We start from the raw sequence: 13,707 nt of genomic DNA, 5'->3' as shown, positions 1-13,707 counted from the left end.
TTCTCCGAGTTTGTTTTGCAGTATGATTGATTGGCTCACACGCTGTTAATTCCTGCTACTTCACTCTTCTCTGAAGTCTTCTTTTCCAGATAAATGCCCAGCAAGTCGCTGTTCAAACCCAGCAGGAAAGTGACCTGCACACCGCAGCCTGCCTTGAAGACACCACTACCGCGTCTCCCAGATGCCCAAGGCCCCAGAGACCCAGCAGGTGCAGGGTAGGCCCTGTATCTCCAAGTTCAAAGTGAAGGGCTACAGCAGGCAATGTCATTTCCTCCTGTGGTCACTTTGCTACTCCCGAGGCCCCCCCACCCTCCTTGGAAGTGAGGGGCAGGAAGGCTCGGGACAGGCCACAGCCGAGGTGCTACTGCTCAGTCTCCCTCAGCAGTGGCAGCACCTGTGGCCCCCACGTGAGTGGCTGCATGCTCCTGGCCCCCAGCCTCCACCTTGAACCTCTTCCCAGAACTTGTGGGCAGGCTCGGGGCCACTGCGCACACTGCAGCTCCTCTCCTGTCCCCACGCACCTGGCCACTCCACAATACTCAGTAAAGATGACATCAGAATTCTTTGTTCTGCTGGCATTTATCAATATTACAAAACTTCAAAAGGCTCAGCTGTTGTCTTAGTCACCTGCCTGGGCCTCTTTCCGTCTTCTGACACAAGCGTGACTGAATGTAAAGAAAAAGGCAGGCTGAGGAGGCAATCTGCTATTTCCAGCAATCCTATCACCCAGGGGCACGTGTGTTCACTATTTTTTAAATTTTTATTTATTTTAAAAAATTACTTATTTTGGCTGCGTTGGGTCTTCACTGCTGCGCGTGGGCTTTCTCTAGTTGCAGCGAGCGGGGGATACTCTGTTGTGGTGCGCGGGCTTCTCATTGTGGTGGCTTCTCTTGTTGTGGAGCATGGGCTCTAGGCACACAGGATTAAGTAGTTGTGGCGCACGGGCTCTAGAGCACAGGCTCAGTAGTTGTGGCTCCTGGGCTCAGTAGTTGTGGCTTGTGGGCTCTAGAGCACAGGCTCAGTAGTTGTGGCCCTGGGCTCAGTAGTTGTGGCACATGGGCTTCATTGCATGTGGGATCTTCCCGGACCAGGGTTTGAACCTGTGTCCCCTGCATTGGTGGGCGGATTCTCAACCACCGCACCACCAGGGAAGAAGTCCGTTATTTGTTTTTAAACAGATGCTTTACTGAGATACAATCCACAGACCAGGAAGCCGCCTCTCAGAGGCCATGCATGGCTGTGCCATCCCCCCGGGTCCCGTGCGAAGCCTGGACTGAAATGGGAACGGGTTCGGTACGCAGTGCGTTCACAGCCCCGAGAGGCCCGGGCTGGTGCGACCCGAGTCCTGGTCTGCATGCTCTCCCGTAAGCTGCCCACTCCGCCCCATGACGTCCACTCAGGCGACAGCGAGCACACGGGACGCCAGGACTCATGGCGGTTATTCTGCCGACACGAGGAGCCGTGGTTCATTCCCATTAAGGCTCTGTCAACATGAGTTTTGGAAACAAGGCTTTCTCAGGGGCGGCAGTCAATGCTCTGAAGCCTGTTTCCTGGACACTCGTCCCACACGCGCGGTGACTAATCGTGAAGTATAGCTGCGATGACCAAGCAGCGCATCCTCCGGTCTCTGTGACGCCTCGCGGGGAACGGCTACTTAGCGGCCGGCCATTCACCCCAACAGCGAGGGACCCAGGGCCACCTCTCCCACACAGGGTGGTGGCTCACACTGTTAGAAGAACTGATTTCCTGAAGGTACCTCAAGGCCGATCCCCAACTTACAGCCTAACGCGTGGCAGGTGCCACCCCATCAGTTCCGGGGGAGTGTAAACAGTTTCGCTGGAGACTTGTTTCCAGAAAGACCAACCGACAGGGGGCTGACCTTGTGCCCCCTGGAAGGTCTCAGGCCTGGGCCAGAGCCTTGTGTCCAGGGGGCCGGGCCCAGGGCAGCGGCGCGCCTGGGGACCGAGGCTCTCTCAGCTGAGGAATCCCCGTCTCCTGCTCATGCGTCTGGCAACCAGTGCTCAGGATGCTTCCAGAAAGGAGGCGGCTCTCCCACCAGGAGGGGAGAACCCCTCGCCGGTCTGTCCCGAGCCCCGGCCTAGGCTGTCTTCTGCTTCCGCTCCTCCTGCGGGGGTGGCGGAGATGGGTGTTGGCAGGCGCCACCCTCCCCTCACTCCCTGCGGCTGGCCCTGCCCTCCACCCCCGAGGGCAGAGACGCCCCACACCCGCGCCCCATCGGAAAGTGAGTGCGGCGCCGGGCCCCTCCGCGCTGTGGTCCTCCCCTGCCCGTCGGCCTCCCCTGCCCGTCTCCTCCCTCCAGCTCGGCTGTCCCGAGACGCGCCCCCACGGCGCCTCACCCTGACGGCCCTCTCCAGCTGGCACAGGGCCTCCCGGTACCGCGGGACCAGAGGCTGCAGGAGCTCACTGGGGACGTCGTGCCGCTCCAGCCCGGGCACCCCGCCTTCCCTGAGCATCCGGACAAACCTCCTCTCCTGCGGGGAAGGAGCACGTGAGGGGAAAAGGCTCCCGCCCCGCCGGGGCCCCCAGGGCGAGCCCGGGCCCCACCTCCTGCTGAGACCGCCAGGCTGACCTGAACCTCGAGGAGCAGCGTGAAGGCCTGTCCGGATTTCCCGGCGCGGGCGGTTCTTCCAACCCTGAAACGGAGCACAGCCTCCTCCAGAGCCGTGGCCCCCAGCCCCCGAGGGCTGTTGGGACCAGGCTTTCTCCCCAGGCCACACCCTCCCCAGACCCAGGGCCAGTCCCGCACCGGTGCACGTAGGTCCGCAGGTATTGCGGGGCGTCGTAGTTCACCACCAGCTGCACGCCCTGCACGTCGATGCCGCGGGCCGTGGCGTCGGTGCTGATGAGGCTGGCGGGACAGAAGGGGCCATGGGCCCTGCCTGAGGCCGGGAGCGGGGACACACGCCTCTTCCCGCCCTGCTGCGGACGCCGCCACGGAGCTGGGGAGGGCCCGAGGCGCCCTTCAGGAACCCAGGCTGACACCAGAGTGAGCGCCCTCCCCGGAGCAGGACCCCGGCCTGTCTCCCCAAGTACTCACAACTGGATCTTCCCCTGCTGAAACCGCTTCAAGATCAGCTTCCTAGAGCCAGGCCCATAGCGGGAGGAGAAGTCGGCCACGCGAATGCCCCCGAAAGCCTGGACCAGCAGGAACAGCCTGGGCGGGAGAGGCCAGAGCCGGGTGGGCTGGGGGAACCACCTCCTCTCTCCTCCGGTCCCCGCACCGTGAGGGCCTCACCTGTGGGAGTTCTCGCGGGAGTTGGTGAAACACAGAACCCTTGAGAGATTCATCTCCGTCATCAGGTGCAGGACGACCAACGGCTTGAGGCGGAGGCTGCAAGGCACGTAGCGATGCTGCGGGGGCGGCGCAAGGTTGGCCACAGCCCGGGGCCTGGACGCGCCCCCTCCCCCCTCCAAGTGCCCTGCTCACCGTGAGCCCCGCAGGGAAGGTGTACTTCCCGCCCGAGGCCCCGTCCCCGTCCACGTCGGGGTCTCTGGGGCCCCCGTGCACCGACCCCGTGGCAAAGAGCCGGGGCCGGTAGAGGCCGAGCTGCTGCAGCTTTTCGGGGTTCTGGGTCAGGGTGGCTGAGAAGAGTAGTTTCTGCAGTGGCATCTGGGGGCAGCAGACACTGAAAGGGGAGGGGACGCTGGGAAAGCAGCACAGCCCAAGCAGCCCACCCCAGCCTGGCGGGAGAGCGTCTAAGACGGGGGACAGAGAAGGGGACCAGCTCAGGGTGGTCCCACTGGGCGCAGAGCAGAGTGCAGGGCCCCGTACCTGGCTGCAGTCACAGCTCGGGGCTGCGTTCTCTGGAGCACAGCAAAAGGGTCCCTAGTGCCCTCACTGGGAAAGGCCGCGGCCACCACCCGCGGCAGCCAGGACTGGTGCATGCTGTCTATCACGCGGTCGGCCTCGTCGATGACCTGCGGGCCGGGGGGCAGGGGGGGCCGCGGTCAGCCTCGGGTCTGGGCCCGGGCCTCCCTCCATGTGGGCCACCTACCAGGAAGCGGAGGTGCTGGAGGCTGAATCCTGGGGTCTGCTCGATGTGGTCCACCAGGCGGCCAGGGGTGGCCACCACGATGTCTGCCAGGCATCGGAAGCCGTCTGCTCTGTGGAGCGGAGGGCGGCTCAGGACGGCCGCCTTGCACTGACCCCCCCGACACGGGGACCCTGTGGACGGCAAGGCTCCGCTCCCCGGGGCCAGATGGCTATGACGCGGCTGCACAGAGCGGGCCCACCTCTCGGAGGAGCCCACAGACCGGAGGGACCTACGTGTCCTGCACGAGGCTCTCCTGCTCCTTGGCCAGCGACTTCTGCCCGGTGACCAGGGCGACCCGAAGAGGAGTGGCATCTGTGTAGACACTAAACACTTTGCTCACCTGGAGGAGAAGCAGCCATCACCAGCGTGACCTGAGGCCCCGCGCCGCAGTGACGAAGCCCCTGGGTCTGCCCTCCAGGCACGGGCCCACGTACCTGCTGGGCCAGCTCCTTGGTCGGCAGCACAACCAGGGCCCGAACCTGGCACACGGCTCGCCGCAGCAGGGCCTGCGGGGAAGGACCAGCCCCCGCGTCAGCCCGCCGCCCATGTCAGCAGGGCCGCTCCTGCCTGCAGACCCGCCCGGAGGGCGAGGGCTCCCTGCGCTCACCTGCACCACGGGGATGACGAAGGCCAGCGTCTTCCCGCTGCCCGTTGGGGCAGACACACAGAGGTCGCTAGGCCGATAGCCACCTCTGCTTACCAGAAACCCGTTGGCTGCGCTCTCCAGGAGAGCGGGAATCACTGCTGCCTGCACTGGACAAGGAACGGCGAGACGCACGTCACGTCGGTGCAGGGACACCCAGTACTCGCCCAGGCACCGGAGACAGCCGCCTCCCTGTCTGTGACCTCTGGGCTGGGCCCTCACTCAAGGTCGGCACCTGAGCCTCCCGGAGCGCTGAGAGGCTGGAGGTGCTGAGGCCAGGACCACACCTGCCACTGGACGTGTGCACAGGCTGCCTGTGTGGGCAGCTGCTGAGCGATGGCCTTGCACGGTTCTGGGAGAAGATGCTCTGGAAGGAAACCCTGCTCGCACCCCCGCCCCACCTGCGCAGGGCAGGGGCACCTGGAAAGTAGGAGGAGATGCCCTGAGCCCGCAGCGTCCTCCGCAGGTCCGGGTGGACTTCCGGGATGTCCTCGATAGACACCAGGCCTTCTGTGACATTCTTTCCAACGCAGCTTGGCTCAGCCAGCCACGCTGGCAGGAAAGGCTGGACCTATCACAAAGGGAAAGAGAAAGAGACGAGGTGAATACTCCAAAACCCGCCAGGCCATCAGAGCAAGGCCCCGTAAGCCAAGCACTCAAAACACTCAGGCTGAAGAGACTGCAAGAAAGAGGCAAGCTTTCTAGCTTCTTCTAGACCGCCCCCCGTCTCCCTCTCTGTGAAGCCTTTAAAGGGCGTGAAAAATACATACCAAAAAGCGCCACTCCCTGAGCCAAACCACCCAGGGGCTCACCTCCGCACCTAATAACACCCCTGCTCCGGACTACACCGCAAGGTGCCCGTGACCTGGCACTCTCCTGCCCGCGCTTTTGTTTGCTATCACTGGCTCTGCACCAACCATACAAACCCTCTGTCGTTCTACACTCCAAGCTCATCGCTTCCTCGGGGCCTTTGCCCCAACTCGGCCCTCTCCCTGGCACACACTTCCCTGCCCCCACCCCACCTTAACCAGGCTGATACCTGTTTTCTGATTCCAACTCAAAGTGGACCTCCCCAAGGGCACTCTGCCCAGCCTCTCTTATTCTTCATGATGAGGATCACTCTCCAGACATTGTTTAGCTCACGTACTCGACTACTGAAATCTTATGCTAACGTGAATCTGCAACTCGCTCAGGAACCTGGTAGACCAGGTAGACCTGGCAGGACCTCCCATTTTGTTCTCTAGGTTGCTGAGCACAGTGGAAGATCCTTAAATGTGCACCAAGGAAGCGAAGCTGTTTGGAGGAATCTCTGTGACGGCAGCACGGAAACAAAACCAAGCCGCTGGTTTCGGGAAAAAAAGAGAAACTCTCACAAGTGAAAGCAGAAGTGCCGAGTTTGCACAGAATTCAAACCGTAAACAAGGATGCTAAGACATCAGCAGTCGGCCGGCTCAGGTATTCACTCACGGAACACAAACCATACACCCATCAGACGCAAGCACCGTCCTCCAAGCCGTCCCACGAACACAAGCCGCGGTAACGACAGCCACCCCAGCGCTTCAGCCTCCCCCCACCCCCGGGCCGCTCACCTTTGGCGCCTTGCTCCTCCCGAAGCCCCCGAGCACCAGGGCGTGGGCTGGGGAACCAGAGGCCTCTTCGGGGGGCGGTCCGCCCTGGCCCTCCGGCGACCCCGCGGCTTCAGCGCCCACGCTGTCCCCCGCCGGCGCCTCCTCGCTGCTCTCTGCGCGGTAGAAGCGGGGGCGGGGCGGCGCGTCAGCCCCACGCGGTCCCGAGTCCCAGGGCCCCGCCCCGCCCCGCGAGGCCCCACCTGCGCCCGCGTCCTCATCCTCGTCGTCCGCCTTCCGCCGCTTGCAGGGAGATGCGTGCGGGCTCCCCTGTGCCCCGCCGCTCTTGCGCCTCCGCGTTCTGCGCGGCCGCCGTCGCCGTTTCCCCGCCGCCTGCGTGGTCTGCGCGGCCTCCGCGGGCTCCGAGGGCTCTTGCTGTGGTGGCTGCTTCTGCAGCTGCCGCTCTCGGGCCCGGCACCGCAGCCGCTCCAGCAGCGCGCGAGCCCGGCCGTCCGCCTCGGCCTCGGCCTCTGCCCCGGCCGCCTCGGGGCCCGCGTACCGCGCGACGTGGAAGAGCGCCATAACGCCCGCCGCGCGCCACTCCGGCCCGGCGCGCCGCGATGACGGCGGGGCGGGCGCTTACGTCATCAGGCGCAGGCGGTGACGTCAGTGGCGCGCCGGGAGGCGGAGCTGGGGGGCGGCTGGTTTGGTCTCTGCCGCGTGGGGCGGCGGCATGGAACTGGAAGCCGGTCCTGGGGGCGCGCGCCGGGCGCTGGGCCTCCTGGTGGAGGCGGTGCTGGCAAACCGAGGCAAGGCTAACGCCGTGTTCGACATCCTGGCCGTGCTGCAGGTGGGGGCCCGTGGGGAGCGGCGGGGGTCGCGGCCGGGTCCCGGGGTTGGAGACCAGAATGGGGGCCTTCTCGGACTCGGACCAGGTGGGGCTTGGGTTCGGATGCGGGCAGATAATTGCAAAGCGGAGTTCAGGACTCTACTGGGGGTCTTCACCAGTCTCGCAGGGCTCCCAGGTTGGAGGGTCTGGTGCGGGGTTTGGCAGAGGTGGGATGGGAGGGTCACGCGGGCTCAGGGGTGGGGTGGGGCTGGGGTCCTGGTCGGGAAAGGGGGCAGGGGCCACAGCTCCAGGCGGGGCACCCCGCGACCGGCATCTCCCCGCAGTCTGAGGACCAGGAGGAGATCCAGGAAGCGGTGCGCGCATGCAGCCGACTTTTCGGGGCCCTGCTGGCCCGCGGAGAGCTGTTTGTGGGCCAGCTGCCCTCTGAGGAGATGGTCATGGCAGGTCAGTGTCCAGGAGGGCCTGGTCTCTGACAAGGTTAGAGGGGGATCTTGCTAACATGGGATGAGCCCCCCCAAAAAAACCTCCATCATAGGCCATGCGGGTCGGTGGGATCGGGAGATTGTGTTTGGGGGAAGGGGTGGGTCACAGGAACGTTGAAGCCAAGTGTAAGTAAAGGTTGGGTGGGGTGTGACTGTTTGTTTTGTTTTGTGCCTCTTGTGGGATTTGATGTTGCGTATCGTTGACTGTTAATTCCACGGAGCTTTAGAGTTACGTGTCTCAGTCTGGGCGCGTCTGGGTCTTGGGGTGAAAAGAGAGAGGATCCTGCCTGGGGGGACGTGCTGGTCTTGCCCCAGGTCTGGAGCCATAGTGACTCGTTTTCATTCATTCCTCGGCTGGGCTGAGTAGAGGGCAGGGGGGTGGGGCGGGGCTGGGTCCCATCTGGCGTGTGCGGGCATCGGTGTGGGCTGACCGCCCTGCCCCACCTGCAGGGTCCCGGGGGGCCGCTCGCAAGTACAGGGTGTGGATGCGGCACCGGTACCACAGCTGCTGCAACCGCCTGGGGGAGCTCTTGGCTCGCTCCTCCTTTCGGGTCAAGGTGAGTCTGGGCGGCTAGCCTTGCTTGCCCGCGCAGCCCGACCCCAGGCTCTCCACGCAGCAGGGGTCTGCGAGGGGTCTGGCGCCGTGGCTGCAGGTGCCGGTCCAGGTGAGGGTGCTGTCCCTTTCTGTGGCTGGTTCCTCTGGGTGTGGCTGTGGCCGTCCTGTTTCCTGATTGTCACAGGAGCTTTATTTTGTGGGTATTCAGGCCTGAGAGCCAGGGGAGCTCTGTGGGCCTGTCTGCAGGGGTGACGTATGGCAGGAGCCTCGCGGTCCCTTTGCCACCCCTCCTTCTAGGAGCTGGCCCTCAGCACGCTCATGAAGTTCGTAAAGCTGGAGGGCGAGCACCCCCTGGAGAAGCCCAAGTGGGAAGGCAACTATCTGTTCCCCCACCAGCTCTTCAAGGTGAGGCCCAGGCTGCCCGCTTGGGGGTCTCCCTGGCTGCCTGCGGGTTGTGGGGTTTGGGGGGACTCTGGCAGCTCCCCCCGCCACAGACTCTGCTATGTGAGCTCCACACCTAGGCCGCCTGTCCTGGGGGTCAGAGAAGTGCTCACCGCCTTGTTCCCCCTCCCCCCCAGTCCGTGGTAGGAGGCCTGCTCTCTCCAGAAGAGGACCACTCCCTGCTGCTCTGTCAGTTCCGGGAGTACCTGGAACACGACGACATCCGCTACCACACGATGCAGGCCGCGGCGGATGCTGTGGCCCGGACTGCTGATGGGCGCCCTGAGGTGAGCCGCCTGGGTCCGGGGAGGATGGGGGCGGGGGGGTGACGGGCACGCGGCGTCCAGGTGCTCAGGCCAGGTCTGCGGCAGGTCCCCCTCACTTTTTGGAACAATGCCTTCACGCTGCTGTCCTCCGTGAGCCTGCCCCACCAGGAGAGCGCCCCCTCCAGCTTCTATGTGAAGCACGCGGGTAAGCGCCGGGGCTGGGAGGGTGGGAGGGCAGGAGCCCGGTCTTCTCCCGTGTCAGGTGACCGCTTGCTTTATCTGCAGAGCTCTCGGACAAGTGGAAGGTCGTTCATCTGAGGGTGAGACGCCCTGGGTGGGTGGTGGTTTCCCTGGGAATCCCCCGGTCCTGGGCCAGCGCCCCGTTCCTGGCCTCGTCAGCCACCGGGGTCACAGGAGGCCCCGAGGGCCCAGGCACGGTTCCCAGAGGTCAGGGGCGGCCCGCCCAGACCTCTCTGGGGCTGAGTGTCGTTGCCAGGGTGGCTGTGAACGCAGGGCCTGTGGCCGAGAGGGAGGTGTTCTCTCGCTGGGGTTTCTTAGGCCCTGGCTCCGTACCGGAGGCAGGAGGAGGGTGGGCAGGATTGGGAACGTGGGGCACGTCCACCCTGCCGCTGCCCCGCAGGAGCACAGGAAGGCCTTCCAGCAGATGTGGCTCGGCTTCCTCAAGCACCAGGTAGGGGTGCGGGACGGACCCCAGGGCTGGGCTCGGGCGAGCAGGGCGGGCCACACCCAACCTGACCTGCTGCTTCCGGCAGCTGCCTCTCCGCGTCTGCAAGAAGGTGCTGGTGATCATGCACGACTCCATCCTGCCTCACCTGGCGCAGCCCAGCCTCATGATAGACTTCCTCGCCCGCGCCTGTGACGTCGGTGAGCAGGGAGCGCCTGGCGGGCCCGGAGCCAGGGGCAGTGGGACTGGGGTGCGGGGTGGGGGGTGCTCTGCAGCCCCGGGCCAGGCAGCCGGCGGGGCTGTGACCAGCGTCCCGGGGCGGGGCTGTGCCATCGGGTTGGGCTCCACAGCTGCGCGTCTGTCTGCAGGTGGAGCCGTCAGTCTCCTGGCTTTGAACGGACTTTTCATCCTGATTCATAAGCACAATCTGTGAGTGTCCGCCTCGGGGTCTGAGGGCTTTTCAGCTCTGCCCGTTCATCTGTGACCCCGGCCGCGATTCCTGACCCGTTCTGTTTGTGGCTCTACCCCGACACGTGCTCCGTCACTCACCTCACTCTCCCAGGGAGTACCCTGATTTCTACCGGAAGCTGTATGGCCTGCTCGACCCATCTGTCTTCCACGTCAAGTACCGGGCCCGCTTCTTCCACCTGGCCGATCTCTTCTTGTCGTCCTCGTGAGTGGGGGTGGGACTGGGGACACCTGGCCTGCCTCAGAGCCGCAGGGCTGCCTGGGCCCCGCCCGTCCTTGTGGGGCTGCGGCCGCAGGCCAGGAGGGGAGCTGGGGGCTGGCACGGAGGGGTGGAGTCTTACACCCACCCCCCGCCCCAGGCATCTGCCTGCCTACCTGGTGGCTGCCTTCACCAAGCGCCTGGCCCGCCTGGCCCTGACGGCGCCCCCCGAGGCTCTGCTCACGGTTTTGCCCTTTATCTGCAACCTGCTGCGCAGACACCCAGCCTGCCGCGTCCTCATGCACCGCCCCAGGGGCCCTGGTGAGTGCGGCCGGAGTCCCTGGGGGGCCTGGCCAAGAGGCCAGCACACGGGTGCAGGTGGCAGACTGGAGCCTGGGTCTCGTTCCTAGAGCTGGACGCCGACCCCTATGACCCCCAAGAGGAGGACCCTGCCCGGAGCCGAGCCCTGGAGAGCTCCCTGTGGGAGCTGCAGGTGAGGGCGCCCTGCCTGCCGGTCACTCCCTGGGCTTCCTGGAGCCGCCCCACCTGGGCGCTCCCCCTCGGCCACCCACCCAGCCCCACCTGCACGCCCCTGCCAGCATCTCTGCCACGTCCCCAAAGATCCCACCTTGCCCTGTCACTTTGGTCACCCAGGGGAGCCTTTGCCTCCGCCTGTCCCGTCCCTGGCCTGCGGAGGCGGTGGGATGGTCCCCTGCTCAGTGCTCCCTGTGCCCCTCGCTTTGCCCACGAGGGGCGGTGACATCCCACGTGCCCCTCCAGGCCCTCCAGCGGCATTACCACCCCGAGGTGTCCAAGGCCGCCAGCGCCGTTAACCAGGCGCTGTCCGAGGCCGAGGTCAGCATCGCGCCGCTTCTGGAGCTCACTGCCTTCCAGGTGAGGCTGTGAGGCGGGCCGGGGGCTGGGGCAGTGAGGGCCGTGCAGTACGGGGCGCCTGACCGGCCGCCTGTCCCCGCCCTGCAGATCTTCGAGCGGGACCTTCAGAAGAAAGGGCCCGAGCCAGTGCCGCTGGAGTTCATCCCGGCCCGGGGTCTGCTGGGCCGGCGGGACGACCTCTGTGCCCAGCACTTCACGCTGAGCTGACCCTGTGCGCCCCGCTGCCCCCGACGGACGGTCTTGTGGGAAAGCCGCTGCGGGGGGCTGGTGGGCGGGGGTCTCCGGAGGTGCAGGTCCTTCACCTGTGCCCCTGGGGCTGGGGTCAGAGTGCCAGCGGGGTGCCCTCCCGTCCACCTGCCGCCCCTCCACCCGCCCACCCTGCTGGCCTCACCGGAGGGTGCTGCCCGGGGCCCTCCCTTCCCTGCGGCCTGGTGGGGAGGGGTGAGGTGGGGTATGGGGGGCGCTGCAGGGCAGCCCCTGCTTCCGGGGCCTCAAGTTACAAGCGCGCCAGGTCGTGGCTTCTGTCGGCCCCCGCGATTCCCCCCCAAGACGCGCCAGGCCCTCTGCATCGCTGTGCTTCCTGACACAGGGCAGCCGCGAGAGCCTCTCTGCTGCAGTTAGACTGTGACGTGGGAGTGACGGGGTGGGGGGGGCTCTGTGCCCTGGTCAGTCTCCGTGGGGAGCACAGAGAGGGGCACGAGCTCTCTGTGCCCGGCCAGGCCCTACTGAGGTCACCTTTGTCCCCAGAAGCGCAGTGAGTCCGGGGGTGAGCGTCTGCCCCGTCGAGGGGTTACAGGCGGGGCCGGGCTGTTCCTCCACCCCCTGAGCGGAGTGGGCCAACAGCCCGGTTGTTGCCAGTTACCTTTTCGAGGTTTCTTTTCTGCCAAAGGTGCCAGGTTTTCTGAAGGCTCTGGCAGTGACCCCGTTTCCTTTAAAAAACCCACTCGGTCCAGCACACGCCTGGCGCCGGCACACGCTTGGCCAGGGCTGACGAGGGCATGGGGGTGGGGCAGCCCACAGGGAGATACCTCGCTGCCCCCTGCAGCCTCCTGTCTGTGCCCCGCCCCTGGCCCCGCCCCGCCCCTGCCCCTGGGGAGCAGGGTGGGAGCTCGAGGTGGGCACCCTGGAGTCCCAGCAGTGAAGGGTTCCGCCAGACTGGTGTCCAGGTGTCCCCCACCGGCCTGGGGTCCCAGTGCGCCCTGCTGCCTTTCACCCGTCTTCCCCCGAGCAGCAGGGGATGCTCGTTACTGACCTGGAAACCGCCTTGTCCCTGGGGCGCAGGGCTTGCCTGGAGCGGGGGGCGGGGGTGGGTGGTCTTGAGAGAGCCTGGCCGTCTGGCACCAGGAGTGTCCAGTGGACCAGAGGCCGCCGTGGCCTTGTGTGGGGATGCCAGGGGGCAGTGCTGGATGGCCCGAGGCCTCCCGCTTTTCTTGAAAAATGCCACTATGTGAAAAAAATTACAGAGTACAAAACACTTGAACAGGTTCTGTTGGTCTTGTCTGGATTCGGCGTCCTGCGCTCCCGTGGGTATTTGCTGTGCCCATAGCCGTGCTGGTGCCCGAGCAGCTGCACTCTGCCATGTTTGCCCTCCGGCAGGTCCCCATTTCCTGTCCTCTGGCCCTGGTTGTCCGTGGGGGAAGAGGGGTGAGTGTGCCCTTCCCAGCGGCTGTGAGGTCGGCTGAGAGGCTGCATGGTGGGTTGGAGGTGAGAACTGAACGGGGGCTGGGGGCACCGCTGGGGCTCTGCCTGTCCTTCAGGAGCCCGAGGGGTGGCCGGGGCAGCCTCCGGGGCACATGGGGCTGACTGCAGGGCTCCTGCCTCCAGGGGAGGTACAAGCTCAGACTTTCAAGGGCTTTGGAACCACCTGGGATCAAATAAGGTGTCTTCGTGGGCGGGCGGAGGGAAGGGCCTCGGGCAGGTGTACCTGAGGGTGGAGGACAGCGGCTCCCTGGCCTGCACCAGGAGACCGTCCTGAGCCGCTTGTGGGCGACCCCCTCTGAGCCCAGAGACCAGCATGCAGGCACTTAGAAAGAGTAAACGTGTATATGTTTAAAAAGAAAAAAAGACAGGCACCCGCGAACCCGCTACTGGCAGCTTCGCCCCTCCGACGGCTCCCTTGGAGGACGAAGGGGAAGCCAGCTGCCCTTTGCTTAATTAAAGCCCTGCCCCAGTTTGTTTGTCCTTTGTAAATTACAAAAGCAGCAGGAGCCTAACCGGCAACTCAAGTGAAAGGGCGGCGTGTGGGGAGACGTGGAAGCCTGCCCGGTCCCCACCCGTAACCCACCCTCCCCTCTGCCGCCACTTCGCCCACACACACCCTCATGCTGCCCGCGCGGGGGAGAGGCCTGGTGCACCTGCCCAAAGCCTCCCTCCACCTGCCCACGTAGACGTCTTGTTTGTGGCACGGGGGACGCTGTCGTTTCCTAGGTCCAGTTTTTACAAACTGCTTAAAAAACAATTTCAGACACAGGATGAATACCTTTTCAGCGTAAGTATGCCCCGTTTGATATTTGAGATGCACTAAATTTTAAAAGTTACAAAGTGAAATCCACAAAACATAAAGCTAACCTCTGTAAAATGCATGATTCAGGGACTTCCCTGGT

The 13,707-nt window shown here is 64.9% G+C and overlaps 2 protein-coding genes across 4 annotated transcripts; one reads left to right on the top strand and one right to left on the bottom strand.

Moving 5' to 3' along the window:
* Positions 1–560: 560 nt before the first annotated feature.
* On the bottom strand, positions 561–6,880 carry DDX51 (DEAD-box helicase 51). Of its 2 annotated transcripts, XM_060118563.1 has the most exons (15): positions 6,527–6,880; positions 6,288–6,439; positions 5,119–5,269; positions 4,663–4,808; positions 4,490–4,561; positions 4,289–4,395; positions 4,017–4,125; positions 3,794–3,939; positions 3,449–3,647; positions 3,257–3,372; positions 3,059–3,175; positions 2,768–2,869; positions 2,591–2,654; positions 2,358–2,492; positions 561–2,125 (listed from the first exon to the last, which is right to left on the bottom strand). In XM_060118563.1, the coding sequence occupies exons 1-15, from the start codon at positions 6,843–6,845 to the stop codon at positions 2,099–2,101; spliced, it is 1,962 nt and encodes a 653-aa protein (XP_059974546.1). In that variant the 5' UTR covers positions 6,846–6,880; the 3' UTR covers positions 561–2,098. The 2 variants fall into 2 exon arrangements, with proteins under 2 accessions (XP_059974546.1, XP_059974545.1); XM_060118562.1 differs by having other exon boundaries at positions 6,288–6,880.
* Positions 6,777–12,584, top strand: NOC4L (nucleolar complex associated 4 homolog). 2 transcript variants are annotated; one of them, XM_060118564.1, is made up of 15 exons: positions 6,777–7,113; positions 7,437–7,557; positions 8,046–8,152; positions 8,449–8,556; positions 8,730–8,879; positions 8,964–9,063; positions 9,144–9,178; positions 9,499–9,549; positions 9,632–9,743; positions 9,912–9,972; positions 10,106–10,216; positions 10,371–10,531; positions 10,621–10,703; positions 10,991–11,104; positions 11,192–12,584. In XM_060118564.1, the coding sequence occupies exons 1-15, from the start codon at positions 6,997–6,999 to the stop codon at positions 11,309–11,311; spliced, it is 1,551 nt and encodes a 516-aa protein (XP_059974547.1). In that variant the 5' UTR covers positions 6,777–6,996; the 3' UTR covers positions 11,312–12,584. The 2 variants fall into 2 exon arrangements, with proteins under 2 accessions (XP_059974547.1, XP_059974548.1); XM_060118565.1 differs by lacking the exon at positions 7,437–7,557 and having other exon boundaries at positions 7,035–7,113.
* Positions 12,585–13,707: the final 1,123 nt, after the last annotated feature.

This window comes from Mesoplodon densirostris, chromosome 15 (genome assembly GCF_025265405.1).
Source record: "Mesoplodon densirostris isolate mMesDen1 chromosome 15, mMesDen1 primary haplotype, whole genome shotgun sequence".
Classification (NCBI taxonomy): domain Eukaryota; kingdom Metazoa; phylum Chordata; class Mammalia; order Artiodactyla; family Ziphiidae; genus Mesoplodon; species Mesoplodon densirostris.
Note: the sequence above shows the minus strand (reverse complement) of the source record. Positions and strands in the feature narration are given on the sequence as shown.

Coding starts and splice junctions, on each gene's coding strand:
- DDX51 (XM_060118562.1), bottom strand. CDS start 6,845: ATGGCGCTCTTCCACGTCGCGCGGTACGCGGGCCCCGAGGCGGCCGGG. Junction 5,270..6,287: donor GGAGGAGCAAGGCGCCAAAG/GTGAGCGGCCCG, acceptor CCTTTGTGATAG/GTCCAGCCTTTCCTGCCAGC. Junction 2,493..2,590: donor CGCTGCTCCTCGAGGTTCAG/GTCAGCCTGGCG, acceptor CCTTCCCCGCAG/GAGAGGAGGTTTGTCCGGAT.
- NOC4L (XM_060118564.1), top strand. CDS start 6,997: ATGGAACTGGAAGCCGGTCCTGGGGGCGCGCGCCGGGCGCTGGGCCTC. Junction 8,557..8,729: donor TCCCCCACCAGCTCTTCAAG/GTGAGGCCCAGG, acceptor CCTCCCCCCCAG/TCCGTGGTAGGAGGCCTGCT. Junction 9,179..9,498: donor GGAAGGTCGTTCATCTGAGG/GTGAGACGCCCT, acceptor GCTGCCCCGCAG/GAGCACAGGAAGGCCTTCCA.